General features: G+C 41.5%; 1 protein-coding gene across 4 annotated transcripts in view; it reads left to right on the top strand.

Annotated features, from left to right (window-relative positions):
• The window catches only part of LOC143334512 (shisa family member 6), a 70,652-nt gene extending 61,725 nt beyond the window's left edge, over positions 1 to 8,927 (top strand). For all 4 annotated transcript variants that reach the window (XM_076753336.1, XM_076753334.1, XM_076753337.1 and 1 more), the window contains one exon: positions 5,380 to 8,927. In XM_076753336.1, the coding sequence (XP_076609451.1) occupies positions 5,380 to 5,975 (596 nt within the window). In that variant the 3' untranslated portion in view covers positions 5,976 to 8,927. The remainder of the gene's footprint in view (positions 1 to 5,379) is intronic.
• Positions 8,928 to 17,666: the final 8,739 nt, after the last annotated feature.

Below are 17,666 nucleotides of genomic sequence, written 5' to 3'. Positions count from 1 at the left end.
GGTATTTACCAAGAAAGGCCTTCAGGATGAAAAGATGCCCATGAATGTTGTGTTTAGGATCCAGCATTCAAACAGTTCAAACACATTTAGCTGTTTGGTTCGGTTCGTTTCAGCTGATTTGAAAGCTTCCAAAAGAACTCTGGTGCAGATCAAACAACCGCAATCAGAGACAAGGAGTCGGTCTCCCTCTGTGCACTTCAGCAGCTCCTCATTAAAACGAAGTGAAGCACAGCGACCCCACATTAACTGTCAAACTAACCTCTCACCCGTAATGTTTAGTTTTTGTCCTGTTTCATCAGTTCAACATTAATCACACGCTGAAAGTCAAGTTTCTATTAATAATCGTCCAGCAGAGGACATAAATATGCACATAAGAAGCATTAAAGTGCTGCTTGACTTACTGTCACCAGAATTAGATTTTTCAACATGCGTCCATATAGTGCTGATGATGCAGGGTGAGACGGTCCAATCAGTGAGTCCGCATGACTTCCTGTTTGCTCCTCTTTTTACTCCTATTTTGCATTTCTTTCCTTGCAGATAAAAGGTTCCTAAAAATGAGTTGAATCAGAACAAAAAAAACATCTTTTTAAGAATAATGTTATGTAGTCTTTCCTTTTGAACAGAATGGACATTATTTAGTCATAAATCCATTTTTGGGGGTGTTTAAGGTTTAGATTTAATTAGTCAAATGATATCCAGGTCTGCAGTATAATGAGGTGAAAGCATTTAAAATATCTGTTTCCTCCATCTGAATGTTCTGTTTGGATAATACGAAAAGCAGTTTTTATCTCTTCTGTTTCCAACTGATGTCGAGCTCTGGGGGATTCTGCAAACGTCCAAGAACAAAACATTTATGACAAATATTTTAGAAAATCCACCATTTTCAGTTGACGACTTCCACCTCAGATGCTCCACTTGAGACCATCCATTTTTCATGCGTCAGCTTTGGAGACGAGCTGCTCTCAGATGAGCTTAAAATTCAGAGTGATGAGCTCATCGGAGACGGACGCCGTGGGTGCAGCTGGACTCCGCGTCTGAAAACTCCTTTAAAACAGTGAACTAATGAAACGGCACATTTTTACCTTCAGACGTCTTTTTAACACACTGAAGTAAACAGACTTTGAATATGTGCTGCTTAGCGTGCCGTCATATTGCCTATTTGTCAGTCGAGTGAAAGCACAACAGTGGAAACAGACTGTTTGCTTGCTAGTGTATTATGTTGTGAGTTATCACATTTAACAGATTTGTTGACAGTAAATCTTTTCTAAAAACATTTCCTGTCGCCTGAAGGAGCTGTTCTGGGTTTACATTGATTTATCAGTGAAAACACTGCAGAAGCTGTTATCCAGAGTACTTGTGCTGGACTTTTTCTTCAAAGCATTACGTGCAGGAATGAATTCAGAGCACAGCAGATTTTCAAATTGCAATGCAGTTGCAGTGAACACAAGAACAGCGAATGCACCATTCGCCGTCCTTGACTCTTAAGAGGAGTTAGACACTGAGAGAAAGCCATTTACAGTGAACGTGTTATTGGCTGTGTGATAGAAAAACATGCATTGGTGCGACTCCTTTCAGCACACTCAACATTCTTCTTTTATACGTTTGCCTTTTCTCTCCCTTATCAACTCAGGGCTTTGCTCTTATCTCGCTGGAGCCTTGTACACACAGAAAATCACAGAGATGAATCACGGCCAACTACAAAGAGGCTTTTCGAATTTGAGACAGGAGCCCTGCGGAATTTGTCAAATGAGCGAGCGAAGTCGTCCCTTGAAGAAGCCCTTCCACTCTGAAAAAAAAAAAAAAATTAAATCGCAGGTTCAAGCATGAGTGAGGTCTTTGGAAACAAGCCTAAAAGTAATATAATTACTTACTATTTTAATTAAACCATCTGGAGAGATGATGATGACTAAATTGAATTAGTATGGTTTATTTAAATGGCGGTGGGTGTGTGTGTGTGTGTGTGCAGCGTGTGTGGCTTCCATCCCGTCGTCCTTCAGCGGCGTCAACGACGCAGAGATGGAGGACGCTGCTCTAAAGTAACCGCCTCAGCTCCTCCAGGGAGGCTGCAAAAAGGAGGAGAAACAAATCTCATTTGGCTCTGTTGTCTCACCTTAATCGCCCTAAAAGGGATCAAAACACTTTTCAGAACAAACAAGCCACCTTTAATCTTTGCGAGAAAGAAAAAAAGTAAATGATATTGCCGCGTTTACCCCTTTAATTTCACCACTCCTGCCCCAGACCTCCCTAAAGATCACTTTATAATTGATGTTCCTCCAGTTTCACAGGTTTTAGTGCATTATATGATTACAGGCTTCTGTGATCAATAGCTGACACATAAATATACTGGCTATATTGAATCTAATCTCGCAGAGTGGGAGCTGGGGTTTAATTAGCTGTTGTTAGCAATTTCCTGTGTTTGTAGCTCCGCTCCACGTTTGGGACCCTTCAGCCTCTCGCAATCATGTTAATTGTAAAGTTCTGCATTTTATCGGCGGCGCAGAGATGAGATCAAGCGATATGCAACGCCCCTGTTAAATCATTTCAGTCACTTAAAGTGTAAACAGTGTAACAAGTGTACACTCGTAAAAAGCAGGTCTTAAATCAAGTGGTGCTGAAGGCAGTTCCAGAGGAAGAGGAAGGGCGTTTGTAGCTGGCCATGGTGAGGCAGCAGAGAAGCCCTCTGTTTACATGTTGTGCATTTCCACAGCTCTATTCCTATTAGTACAACAGCAGAGTCATTTCATACTCACCGCTCTTCAGCTCAAGTGTCTCCTTTTAACAGAAACACTGTTTTCATTCAGTAATCATGTCCAGTGGCTTGTACTTCACTGTTTTCAATGGATAAGAACAGTTTCTGCATGTTTCCAGCAGCTCAATAAGCAGAATCTGTCCTCTTCCCATGCTTTTATTTTGTAGGAAATGTGTGCATACTGAATTTTGCAAACATTTCCTGAAGTCTTTTAGAGCCATATGAGCAAAAAGCAGGTGCACAGAAAAGCACAAAACCATGCAGACCACCTCTCCATTTCCTGTATGTGCTGCTTTTGTCCTGTAAGTGTATCTAACTCCACCTTCTAGGCTTTTAATTTGAAATGTTTGCCAGCATGTAGTTTCAGATAAGAAGTGACATGAAATAGTGAATGAAAACAGTACGACATTTGGTCTACTTGTTTGTACCAGCCATTTTATTTAAGAATTCACTGTATGTGTCTTTCCTTATCGTAGGAGGATATAATACACTCCTGCCACATTAACATTTGAGTCTGCAATCACTGCAGGTCTCTCAAAGAGACTGGACACTCCAGTTTGACCTATTAATGGAGCTATGGGCCACGGCTCGTCGATTGTATACTTGTAGCCTCTGGTTGAGTTTGGTTGACATTTTCTGCCATAATGTCACATCTAACTGAACCCTTCAGGGAAAAATGCTGGAGCACATCGCCACAGGCCAAAGTTGGGCCTCCTTCATTAGGAATGCACACAGTGGTGGACATGAAACCCCTCATGGAGGGACAATAAGGTGACCTTCTGTATGCAGGCATGACATCTCTCCCAGAGAGACGAGCATCCAGACAAACAATTCCCATCATCCCTCTTCTCCACGAGTCGCTGAAGCATGAGATGGTCCTGAAACGGCCATTCAACCTCTGTGTTCAGCAGTAATTAACTGCTGCAGAGGTAATGACCCCTCAGCCACAACAGTTAATCAGAGAGCTTCTGTGGTAGCGTCCCCCTGTGTGCCAGCGCTGCCAGAAGCAGGTAGATAAAAGTCTGTGGGAGCTGATCGCCGCCTGTGGTTAATATAGCCCTAAATGACTTTACCATTAGGAGAGACCGACCCGCTTTCTGGCAGAGGAATTAAACAACCGGTTGCCCGTTCAGGCACAACCAGCTCATGAACTGTCGAGGCAGGCTGATGACTCCTCTCCACTGATGAGGTGCTGTCCTGTTTTTCATGAAGAAAAAGGACAAAACAATTCCAAACAGTCTGAATAGGACTACTGTGCTGATTACTATTATCATCTCATCCCTTCAACAGCAGCCAGCAGGTGGAGGACGAATATAATGGAGACTAATGTGTCAACAGTTTCCTCTCTAATGCTTTTCAACCACTCTCATTCAGTCAGTGTGTTTAAACATGAGGACGACTCTATCTTTGATTCAATTAACCTAAATCTTAGGTTGATAAATGCCTCAACAGGTGGCTTGTAATTGTGCAAGCATGGGTTATTCCCAAAGTCAGTGGGTGGAAGTACATTCTGACGCCAACAAAAACATGTTGATGACAGCTTTCTTTTTCTGGTCAAACAGTTCAATCTGGCACCACAGTTGGTCAGAATGTGTCATTGTGACTTCCTGACATCTCTAGAGATAGACGTCACAGCCACTGGTTCTGCAGGTGTAGGGCCTCTAATTCAGTGGATTTGGCAAAAGATAAAAGGTGCTGCATTCGCCAATCAAATAAATTGCCACAGTGACGCCTTCCCAGAGCTGTAAAATCATGTCCGTGAGTATTATGAACCTTTGTCCTGTGTTCTGGCATCTGATAAGCCTTTAAACACATCAATCTGTGCTCAAAGTGGATTTCCTGGGTCATATTTCATTGTCTCACCTTGAACAACACATCCCCATCAACAAAGCCCAGTAAATTGCTTTAACACAAGGCTGTTTTTGGTCTTAATCCTCCCTTAGACCGGCTGGCCGAGGCCTCCCAGTAATGGGTTTTCAGTTGATCATCTTGTGACACAACCTTTGATATTGCCTGAATCCACACAACCACAGCTACAATAAGGAGCTTCCTCCCAGCTGGGCATCAAGTCCTGAGTCTGGCCAGAGATCTTTTCTGGAGGTTTTAAAGAATATGTGTGCCACTGGAAATTGGGAAAGTACTTAAGTGCTGAATTTCTTCTTTACCCTCTTTTGGGAGACGGTATCTGAACACAACATTAAAACATCTCTCTAAAGCCTTGTGGTCCTATAGGGCCCATTTAACAAAAGAGATTGAGAATTCAAACAGTGACGTTACTTTTCACAAATCATTGTTGCTTGCAAACTGCAGATGAATTAAAGTCCTACAGAGGTCTTGCATGATATTGCATGGTTTGCAACAACGTTTGTTTTGATTAGTGAAGTGCGTCCAGGTTTGCAGGAGATGAAAATCTCTTTTGCCGCAAACTTGCAACTTGTATGCTGCAAATTTGGTGAAATGGGCTCCTGGTACTTCTGTGTCATGACCCTCTGTTCAAATATTTTGTGGTCCATGTCTACACTTGTTTTGAATGCCCCAGGGTTGTGTGTTATGGTCTTGAATAGAATTCGAGGACATGCAGGAATCACTAACTCTCTCTCTCTGATTACCTTCATCCTCTTGCTCCTCAGGTGATAAAGACATTGATGAGTACTACTCGAGGAAGCATCATCATTCTGACTTTGTCGGCCAGGGAACGACCCACATGGTGAAGCTGAACACAGATCACCAGCAGCGGCAGCGTCCCCGCCGAGTCCAGAGGGCCATGTCCCAGGACCACGTCCTGTCACCTCCCAGGACGCCACGTCGCGGGGACTACGGTTTATCTTCGTATGGCGTCATGGCGGCCGCTGCATACAGCAGCAGCCGGCACCTGTCAGAGGAGCAGCTACTGTCAGCAGACCGCCTCCACTCGCAGGATCCCTTGCTGTCTCCAGCGATGAGGCGTGACAAGTTCCGGGAGAAGGCGATGGCACGGGCGATGTCTCACGCCGACATGCTGATGCCCATCACGCCCGTCATGGACCGCCACAAGATGACCAAGATGCACTCTCAGCCCAGTGCCTCTAACGACTCCTACAACACGCTGACGGTCAACCACCAAGCAACGACGTCTAAGAGGCAGGCGTTTGCCTCCCGACGAACACACACGGTGGACCACCTACAGTACATTCCCGGCCACCACCACACATACCGCACTGCCAGTAAGAACGAGGTAACTGTTTAACCGCTGAAGGATTCCTGAGACACACCACGGACGTCGACAGAAAACTCCAAAATCAGCAAGTCTCCTCAGCAGAGGTGTTCTGTCTCCTTAATAAAACAACCTCCTACATTAAAACTCTTCCTGCTTTTTAGCACAAGCTTCCTGTGTCATCCTGGGTCACTAGAATCAACCCCGGCAAAGACGTTTCTCTCTTAGAGCATCATAAGGGCTTTGCGTGTTGACACAAAGAGGGATCCTTCATGTCAGACATTTGACAGCTTGGAGAAAATATTTTTTAAACTGGACATGTGACTGGAAGGGAATTGTATCAACTTTATAAATATATAAATATATTATATTTACTATTTGTATTTTCAGTCCTTGTTATAGCTTTAGAGATTATCATTGACTGATGTAAGCACTTCAAGTGGTGCCTCTTAAAATTGTCCCATTTCAACGATGAAGTGGATTTGTGGGTTAAAAAGCACAATTACTGAATTCCCTTTTTTTTCTTTGGTTTATTTTACTCTTCTTCTTTGGTAAATGGCCAGAACATATCAGCTTATTAGTGAAAACAGAGGCTATTTCTGTTGCATACAATAGATGATTGTAAATAGGCTATATTAGCAGCATTAAAACAAGAAAAGCTGGCCCTTCGGCATTATGTTTGGTTCTGTTTTTCTCCCACCTGGAATCTGTCATGGATTCCCAATTAATAATTTAATTTTAGATAAGGCAAAGATCCCACGTTAATATTATTTCCACAGATGTCTGCAAAATATGTGGATGTAATATGTATATGGGTTGTATTTTTTCTTTTTCTTTTTTTTTAACTGTGCTTGTAGCATAGACTGATTGTGTATGAAACCACTGACGACTGGCAGCTTCAGCCTGCAGACCTAAATCCCACAGGTGAAAATGGAGCCTGTTTTGAATTAGCTTAATTTATGTTCACACACTTCCTTGCTTTATCATCCACGAGGATGACCCTCCCCCGCCCACCGTGCTCGGGTAGTGATTGGTCATCTGCTTCCATCTCTACATATCAGGTACTGCGTGTCGGAGCTGAGGAGTGTATAGGCGGAGTCGTAGTTCTGTGTCGATGTGTTGACTGAAACAATCAGTACTAAAAAGGACGTCATAATCGCTAGTCAATCAAGCATTAATTAAAACTGTGAGCTGTTTGTCCAGATGTTTTCATTAAAGCAATGCCTTATTGTATGGAATCCAATATGCTCCTGACTGAACAATCATGCTTTTGTTACACGTCTTGCTGTCTTAGCTTTTTGTGCAATATTACTGATTTACCAGCAGTAAAAACCTGTACAGTGATACATGATACAGTACGTATACCTCAAAAAGACTAAATTCAATTGGAGGAGTGTCAAACTTTTAAAGGAAAACAATCAGTACATACTAGATGGTATTTCTATTGAGGATTTGTTCCACTGACCACATGACCTGAATTAGCTTTGATTAAGGTTCATGGACTCATAAGTATATTTACAGTATTTTTTAGCTGTTCCCTCAGATGTACTGGAGAGTAAAGGTCTTCAAGGGTTCACTTAGTGTTCAAGGCACAAACCAGGACAGAGTTGGACTTGGTCCTGGAGTTGCAGTCAGTCTAATTGGGTTCCCACTGTATTGCTTGGGTCTCGGGTCTGATGGTCAATACAATTCAGTCCCCAGTCAAGATAATTTACTCCAAAGTCAAACAATTCAGTCTCGATTCAAGTCCCAAGTCAAGACAGTTCAGTCCCACATCAAGACAATTCAGTTCTAAGTAAAGTCCAAACACAAAGAAGACCTGTGTTTTTTATGAATTTGTCTGGTTTGGGTAGATTTTCCATTTCAAATCATGTCCACAATGTTGGGCCCATGAAGACCTCTACCGATGAGTCCAAATGCCTTGATAAAATGTACATTTATTGTCAAACAGCTTGAGGGTCAAAAACAGTCTTCAGGATGAAAATCTTTGTATTCCCACGGACTCATACTGTCCGTTCCCTAAATGCCAAGAATGATGAAACTGTGGATATCTCTTTAGTGATAACATTCATCAGATTATAACTTGACCTTATTGTACAGCTAAAGCATCGGGGACATTGCTGTTTCTGTGATCAGACATTTAAGTTGTTTGCTAACATATGTAAAGACTTGAATACGATGTTATTTGTCTTTTTTCAATGGCAGGAAAGCAACATTTCACAATGCATAAATCCATGTATGTTGCAATGCGCTCATGTCTTGTTTTTCTTAAGCTGAAAGTCTTATTTGTTTTTAATAATGATGAAATAATGGTTGATGACCTTGTAGGGATGTGTTGGCCAAATGAGTTCAACAAATGTATTTCTTTAACTTGTTTTAAATTTGATGTGCTGCTTTCATTTTTTATGCCAGACTGTATTAAATGATGTCAATTAGAGATGGTATTTTTTTTCCTAAATTATTGTCCTTGTACATATGTTTTTTTTTTTCTTTTCTTGGAGAGTTCCCGCAGGTTATGAAGTATATTTGATAGCAATGGGTGAGGGGGGTGTTAACTGTTCAATAGACTGCTTCAGACGGATATTTGTACCCTTTCACCTCGCTTAACTAACCTTCACCAACATCTGCTCCTTCTTTTCACTTAATTAATAATGATGTCATCCCAAGAGCCTTTTTATCTATGTGCAATATTTCCTGTTCAAGCAGCATAAGTCTATAGCCACTTGCTCTTTTTGAAATGTTGTGAGGTTCATTTGCTGCCATAAAGGCTTTGTTGTCCTTTTCATTTAGGACTGTTGTCTTTCATAGTCAGAGAGGAGTTTTTTATATAATACAGCTAAATGTGGTACGAATGAAAAAGGTGTCTGTGTAATTGCACAAATAACTGGAGACTAATTTAAAGGCTTCAAAACAACAAAATATGACTGTTCTTGTGCATTTTCTGTTTGTTTACAAACTATTAAAGCACATCATGTGTGTTGTATACATTGATTTAATTACTTATGCGCCTTCATATTTGTGGTATCACTAATAGACAACAAGTTTATTTTGTTTAAAGCTGTTACCATGAGAATTTGAAATTTGATTCCTTAAAGATTTCGTGATAATGATCAATGTGACTGTGATTTGTGTTCAGCCAATAGCAGCCGATGATGGTAAATAAGCTAGGAGGCAGTTTTTTAGGGTTTCAGCTATTTGTTACCAGCCCTGTAGCTCATCTCTGTCTTTGACAGATGTTAAAGTAATCAGCTAACATAGATTTACCAACCAATTTACAAGTTCGTTTGCTCAGAAAGGTCAGTCGAACTAGCTTAAGTCATTAGCCCGGGTGAGGTATGTTATAGTGCCACATAAGTAAGCTAAAGTAAGGTAAAGAAGTTCAGGAACTGTCAAAAATCACTGTCCTCAGGAAAAACAAAAGTGACATTAGAGCAACATTGTTCAAAACACAGAGACAGCTAGCGACCCAGAAGAGGTCCTGGTTATTTTCTGAAAACCAAGCTGACTACAGACCTAGTTTCATGAGGTAAGACCTAATTTTCTCAGCTGGCTTGTACTGATTATCTTTGTTCCATTTACTTATGATGTGTTAAAATTGCAATGTTCTCCACAGTCGGAAAACATATGGAGGTTAAATGGCTTGGGAATGTTGGTTACGCCTAAAATATCTTTCTGGCAATGTCTTGTTATACTGGGACACTTAGCATCAGCACTAGCTAGCTAGCAATAGGCATTACTCAGCACATTTTGCAGTGACTCTCCCACACAATGTGCCAAATAATGCAGCTGTAAAAACTGCCCAGTTCAAATCTTGAAGGCAGACTTTGAAGATTTCATACGTGAGATGAACCAGGACAGAAGAATTTGTACTCAAGCAGTTGCATAATAATATTCTGCAATGACTTAGTTCTTTGATAGATTAGCTGTCAGCTGTACAGACAGCCAAAGTCATGCATCACTTCCTGTCTATTCTCAATCACCATTTCTTTCTTCTGTCTTTCTGAAGAACAAAGCGTGTTCATGAGGTTTACTTTCATTTTCTAAGACAATTCGGCATCCACTACAGCTCCTTCATGATTCTATCACCGATAATGATCATGTGGCTGTAGATCTCAAAGTCTGAGCTGAATGGAAAGTCAATCTGGACCCAGCCCCTAACTCAGTAATCATTAACTGGCAGCCAACAGGCCAAATCTGTCCCACAAAATATTAATGAACTCAGAAAATGTGCACATCTAACATTACTCTGCAGTAAAGAGGATCATTAAGTCCTGACCATGATCATTGATTAGCAGCAAGCCAAAAAGTCCTTTCTTCATAGTTCCCCAGCTCTATAGAAACAGATTACTGTCCAGTCTTCTCTCCTCTGTGGACCACCATCAAACCATCCTGCCCCCAGGCTGGTCATTCCCTGGAGCTGACAGCAGGACGGATACTGGAGGTAACTCTGGATATGTCAGAGAGTCATTCAGCATATTAATTCGCCACAGGAGAACTCCTGAACTTCCAATTTTACTTCTGGTCTCATCTGGAGTTCATGATACTGAACCTTTAAAATGAATTCATGAGGTGTTTCAACTCCTGTAGTTCGTAGAGGTTTATCCAACAAACGAAGACAAAGGTTGCCTTGTTGCACCAAGTCAGTCTTTTTAACTCTCCCTGTTGCTTTGCCTCTTCCATCAAAGGTTTCTTTTCTCATCTCATTTTGCAGTAGGTTACATGTTTCAGTGGATCCACGCCTCCACCTTCTTAAGAAACTTTTTGTTGTTCACTCAAAGTAAGGCACTTAACAATGCACTGTCAACTCTTTATCATTTCAGGGAAATCATGCACAGAAATGTAGAACAGATTGAAAGCAACAGATGCTTTCAGAGTTGGCTTCAGGTTTTTTCAACCAGTACACAGTCTAATCAAATGTGATCCTTGAGGTGCTTTTCAGTTCTCACAGAATCAAGAGACTGGCAGAGTTAAAGCAATCCCAATTGTGATTGAACAACCATTTACTTAAAGGCAGTCTTTGTAAGATTTTACCCTCAATCCAGTTTATCTTCTAATAGGTTAAAAGACGTGGACAAAAGGCGACTTGTGTTTTCATTTGGTCTGTTGTTGTTCCTGACACGCAGCTCCATCTGTGTTTATTATGTCCAAGAATGCAAGTCGATACTTGTGACCTTGCGGGGAAAGTTTTTTCCAAGTTTCCTGGGAGAGAAGCTGTTTGGAGACAATGGCTTTTTTCCAGTTTGAGACAGACTGTGTGTTTGACATTGTGCACAATCGATAAAGACACAGCTCTTTAGTTTCCTCGGTGGTCACCGAGGCACCACTCTCATAAGATGTGTCATTCGTGTAGCGAGTATTTAGGCTCACCAAACCTTACCTGCTGGGTAAACAGGCTTCAAACTTCCAAACTGGCTTCTTCATTGATGTCATTGATGCCAACAGTGCTGCATACCTTGGTTAGCAGAAAAGTCTTTCTTGTCTTTCCCAAACTGCGTGCATTTATTTCTAGAAACAAATCAAAAGTGCACAAAATACATTCCCCCAACCCGCCTTTGCCTCACCAGCTGAAACTTTGTGGGTCATCGTGCATCTGGTCACTGATGCCATCAACAACAAGCATTGAGACTCCTATTACTTTTATGACACGTGTATTAGTACCTACTGTTCCCATCACGTCCTGGGCCATCGGAAACCTTCTTGAAATTCATAGAGGAGCGAGTGGGCAATGCATTTCTCACAATACCAGAACAAAACCCTATGGTTACAATAGTGCACACACAAATGGGCAGATAGCAAATGGCAGTGGTTTCCACTTCTACCCGTCCATTTGCATTTAGATGGAAAAAGGAACAAGGTTATTTGGACAACTGTGGTCCAAATGGAGGAGCAGTGGTCAAATGTTTGGCCATTAAACAATTTAATTCTGTTCTGCAAGTGTCCTTATCAGGTGAATTAATTCAGTACGCTGCCTGAATCATCCCGATCATCAGAAACAACCACCGTCATCCGGAGTATTTACCATCCAGAAAAGGGGATGTGTATTTTGCAACATGCACTCTTATTATCAGTGATCCCACCATCAGAGGGCTCCTTCTGTGCCTCCAGGAAAAACCAAAAGCCACTGCCAACAATGTAAAATACCCACATTTGCCCATAAATCTTACCGTTCAGTCATTGTGTCTGATGTCACACTCTGAGATCTGTCTCTGATGGGATGACCTTTCCATTATTTATAAAAAGAAAACATGTAGACCTGTGGGATCAAGGCTGTGCTTTCTGCCTTTTTTTTCACTTTATTTTATTATTATTCTTGAATGTTGCTGGCGGAGTTGACTGGCAGAGTGAAGGATTTCAAAAGGCTGCAGTTGACCTTACGTATCACCGCCGACCTGATCCGATCAGAAGCCACTGCACCGTGAGGGACAAGTTTTGCTGTGATTGATTGAAGTGCCAAACAAAGAATAGCAACACAGAAGGAAGCCAGGCGGAAAAGAGATGTATACAGTACAACACAAACAAATACAGTGTGACCAACACTGGCCGGAGAAGGATTCAGATCGCTTAAAGCTACACTAATCAATATTCTTCTATTAACGAAGGGTCAAATGGATTGTGTGTAATGTGAAAGGAGTCAGTTGTCGAGATGAACCCACCTGACTCAGATTTATGGAGCGTTCCAGCATATTTCACCTCATTGTTTTGGCTTCACAGCCCCCAGATTTGCAGTTTTGGTTCACTTCTCTCATAGATGCTGTTAACACCCAAAAGAAAGCTTTAAAAAAGCCACCACCTGTTCAGCAGCAAACCGTGGACACAGTTAATGACTAGCTGGTGAACGATGTGGAGCACTTAGCAGGCAGAAAAAGACTTGTAGAGACCAAAAACAGAGCTAAAAGAGAGCGAGCTTCGGACTTACTGTCATCAGATGGACACAAACGTGATTCAAACAAATGTCAAATGTCAAAACACACAGTACATATACAAATAAAACTCGGTCTTTATTATTTAGTGTTTATCGTCCATCATTATCGCCTGATTCACAGCTGAAACTTGATTAAAATACACATTTAATCACATTTACATCGACAACAGTTACTTCACCTGAATATTCTCCGGCTTTCGTTTCAGATCCTCAGTCTTTATTCAGTATCGTCACATTTACTTGTACTATGTTTAATAATAATTGGCAGTATATTTAATTAAGACTTTTGTTTAATTTCCTTAAACTTTCATTCATTGTTCTCATACTTTTGTCATATTTCTATCACAGTGTTCACATTTTAATTCAGTTTCATTCAATTTTCTCTCTGTCCTCTCAGATTTCATGAGACACTTATATTTTAATTCCATATTCTCCACATTTCTACTCAATTTTATTCCCTAAATACCAGTTTGGAAAATGTATAACAATATATCATGTTTTATACTGTGAACTTCTGTAAAATCTAAAAGAAAGGAACTCCTATAGTTTTTAGATAAAAGCGCTGGACTGATGTAGTAGAATATGTCCCACTGAAATTTGGTGGCATAGCATAAAATGGAAAAATAAATGTACTTGCTTACTTTCCACTGCTGACCAACCACCAGGGCAGAAATAGGAGCCATTATCTGAGCTGCAATTATACCAACAACATCCAACCTGGGCAGAAATTGGACAATTCGTGTTATTTATGGTTCACAGAGCTCCTCACCCCGAGGGAGAGACGAATGGATGGTGGGCATCATGTAAATGCAGAGAGTTAATAGAGCAGGGTGCTTAAGGAGCCTGAGTGCGTAAACACCGTGGCATTCACCGGTGACCATACCACCATGGGAGTCTGATGATGAATGCAGCTAATAGGCCGAGGCGGTTCTCAGCGCACCACACGCTCGCCCACATACACACTCATACGTGGCTCTCATAGGCGGCTGGTATCGATCCCTCTGACATACTGCTTCACCACTGCTTAAATGAGAGCAGTCAATAGCAGAGCTGTCTGCGAGATGGCCCCGAGTGTTTCTGCAGTGGAATGGATAGCTGTTGAACGAGGAGGGACGGGGAGATTTTTTTTTTTTTTTTTTTTTTAAAAGAGAAGGGAATTGTGTAAGTACAGCCTAAAGAGGAAAATCCACAAAAATCGATTGCAGAATAGACACAGCAGACAATGTGAACGTCCTTTAGCTTGTCCTGGGGAGGTTTTTGCTTTGGGTTTTATGACCTTTTATGGGTTTTATGTGTGGTCCAGAGAATAACAAGCTTTAATTATCTACTTTTTTTTTTCTTTCCTTACTGTCATGAAGGAGAATTTTGAGTTTAAGGCAACAGATTTCGCAGGAAATGTCTAATTTCTCCAGAAGAAATCAGACGTTGCACTTTGATATTGGTCTCTTGACATTGAGAAATCAAGCCACAGACAAAGCTCAGGCGCCCCGCTGGTACTTGTGATCACCCACAGAGAAATAATGCTTTGGGGTGGCGAGAGCCTCCCTCCAAACCTTTCCGATGTGGGAAGCTGCATCTAAATTTCTGCAAGGTTCAATGCACCTTTATGTGGCCATTGAGAACGGAGTGAATCAGTATAATACACATAAATAATGTTCTTTGCATAGCGTGTCGGCTTTATATAGAGTACAGAGCTTCATGCATGGTGTTTCTCTTGATGTGCTGCAGTTCTACTCCAACTGAAAGCTCATTACCTCCTTTGTGCCAAGGGGATTTTTTTCCGATCAATCCTCCACCAAATGCTGGATGTCTCGGACAGCAATCAATGACAGAGAGGAGAAAACCTGATATATATTTATTCACAGTATATTCCTTTAAAATGTCTCGCTGAGGCCGTGTCTTCACATTAACGGTGAGCTCTCTCCAGTTTTTATAGCCCTTTACAAATTAAGATGTGAATGATTATGAAGAGGCTACCTGTAGCTAATAGTCCAGAACCTGGATGTGATTTGGGTAATTTCTTAATGAGGCTTGGTGAAGCACCGCCGGACCACAGATGATCCGCTGCATACCCTGAATGGGCTCAGGCGTCATCGCTCTGGCTGGTTTTGCCCACCAAGAGAAGTTACAGGTCCACTGAGCCACACAGAGCATCAGGGACAAGGACTCCATTCATAAAATGATGATGATAACTGCATCATAACCATAATCACAACAATTATGAGACTTATTATTAAATCCCTCCTCAAATATCATGGAAATATCCTCATCACGGGAACCTGCGTTCAGAGGAAGCATTATGTTGACGGCAGCAGCTGCACTTCATGTTCGTTTTATGCATCTAAATGTCCTGGTTTTATATTAACTATTAAAATCTTCTGGTGAAATTAGTTGAGTGGAAAGAAAAAGGTCTTTACATCTCAAACAAATAAGTAAAAGTAAAGAACAATATTAATGGTTAGCAGGTATGTTTGTCTAATATCTTAGTTTAGCGTGTTAGCATGCTAACCTTTGCTAATGTAGAGCAGAGGCTGATGGGAATGACATGAGTTTTGAAATATTTTGCTCAGAACTGAAAATATCAACCTCAGGGTGACTATTGTATAGATAAGCATCCACAACCTTTTGGGATGTTTCCAGAACAAAGCGGTGGACACGACATCCCCATGCTTAGAACTGCTAACATGGCTAAAGCTAACTGGTAGATAAAGACGGCAGGTCGCCCATTAATTGCAGGAATTTTGGTTCTAATGTTCTTGAGCAAGTCTCTGAACATCTCATGTGACCAATGTGTCAACAGATGAAATAAATGTAAGCTGTTTTGGGCAAAAGAATTTCATGTATGCATAACGTTAAGATTCGGGTTAAATGACGATTACCGAATGTTTACCGAAAACAGATGAGATGCACGGACTGTGATGCTGAGGAACGATGTTTTGGTGCTTAACTAATGCCAGAAAATTAAAATTTGAACATCTACATTTCACCATCTGAGGATGAAGACTATGTGATATGATAGAAATCTGCCAAATGGACCATGAGGTGAGATTTTTATGTCACACGTATTTCACTATGTCACATTATGACGCTGAAAGCAACTCCCAGCTTCATTCCCGGCCATAAGAGTCCTATTTGTGCTCCACATCCAGAGAAAAACATTCAATTATAGTCAGAGCTTCCTGCCAGACTGATGAATTAATATCCCGCCTGTGTCGTCTTATTGACAAGCGCCTTCATTAATCACAAAACATACACACAATTCAGTCTCCATCTGCGAGCGAGATAACAATGGCAGCGGTTTGTTAAATTCTCCTCACACGGGTTTCTTACTCCTCTCTACCTCCGTCCTCCCTCTCTTCACCTTGAGGTTTTTTTCCGTCTCCTGCTTCAATGTCACTTTGAGGTTTTTTTTCCACGGTCTGGACTTTAAGCCATGAAGCTTCAGACGGGTTGAGGCCACAGAGCAGATCAATGTGCAGCACACCAGAGATCAGGCCCTCCCCAGAGTCTGAGACTGGCTCATACATCCATTTGATCAAATGCCAGCAGAAAATACAGATATATTTATGAATGTATGGAATAATCCGAGAGAACACCTTTCACACGAAATGAAAGAAGTTTATCAAAGTGCTCTCAGTTTATTTGCTGTCACTACATGAGCTGTTGGTTAAAGGTCGACTCTGCCTCTCAGGTGGAAATGGCACATTGTCACCTTGTTGAATTTTTCCCTTCTCCATGAGTGAACATTATCCACCATTTTGATGACAATCAGCTTCACGAGGGCGTCACCTGGAGTGGATTTCGGTTAACAGGTGTGCCTTGTCAAAAGGTAATTAGTGGAATTTCTTACCTTCTTAAAGCGTTTGAGAGCATCAGTTGTGCTGTGTGCAGAGGCTGTGAGCCAATTAGTTCTGTTCATCTTCAGTAGAAATCCATATTATGAGGAGAACCTCAGCAAACTAAAGAGAAGCAACGGTGCATCATTACTTTAAGGCGTGAAGGTCAGTCAGTCCAGAAGAGAGAGGAATCTGTGCTGTGGTCTAATGAGTCCAAATGTGAGATTTTTTTATTTTGATGTCTCTGTGAGACGTGGAGAAGGTAGCACCATGTGTGGCTCCCACCATGAAGCATGGAGGAGGTGTGATGGTGTGGGGGTGCTTCGCTCGTAACGCTGTTGGTGATTGATTCAAAATTCGAAGCGCTTTTTGTCGGCATGGCGTCCTGCAGCGGCGTGCCGTCCCAGCTGGTTTATGGGACCATTGTTTGTTTTTCAACAGGACGATGATGCAGAACAAACCTCCAGGCTCTGCGAGGACGATCTGACCAAGAAGAGTGATGGAGGGCTGCATCAGAGGACCCGGCCTCCACAAACACCCAACCTAAACCTGAATCTGAGATGGTTTAGGAGGAGCTGGACCACAGAGTGATGGAAAAGCAGCCAACATGACTCTCAGGGGATGATAATGTCATCTTTTTTTTTTTTTTCCAACAATAACCAGTTATGACAACTAAAGGACGATGATTTATAAGACAACTGAAGAACTTGGTTATGGTTATGAAAAGATCTTGGTTATAATATTTAAAAGTGAATGTCTCTTCAAAGCAGGAGACAGGACGTGTTAATTTTCTCAACATTTAACCAAAAACATGATCTTTTTCAAAACTTAACCGAATTAAGAGCCTAAACCTCTGAAGGACCTGAACCCTCACAGTCCTGACCGCCTTATTTCAAGAATGTAGACTTCCAGCACCTTAGTCCAGGCAGCAATTAGCTAAAAAAATTCCTAAAAAAAAAAAAAAAA

This window comes from Chaetodon auriga, chromosome 16 (assembly GCF_051107435.1).
Source record: "Chaetodon auriga isolate fChaAug3 chromosome 16, fChaAug3.hap1, whole genome shotgun sequence".
NCBI classification, from domain to species: Eukaryota; Metazoa; Chordata; class Actinopteri; order Chaetodontiformes; family Chaetodontidae; genus Chaetodon; species Chaetodon auriga.
Note: the sequence above shows the minus strand (reverse complement) of the source record. Positions and strands in the feature narration are given on the sequence as shown.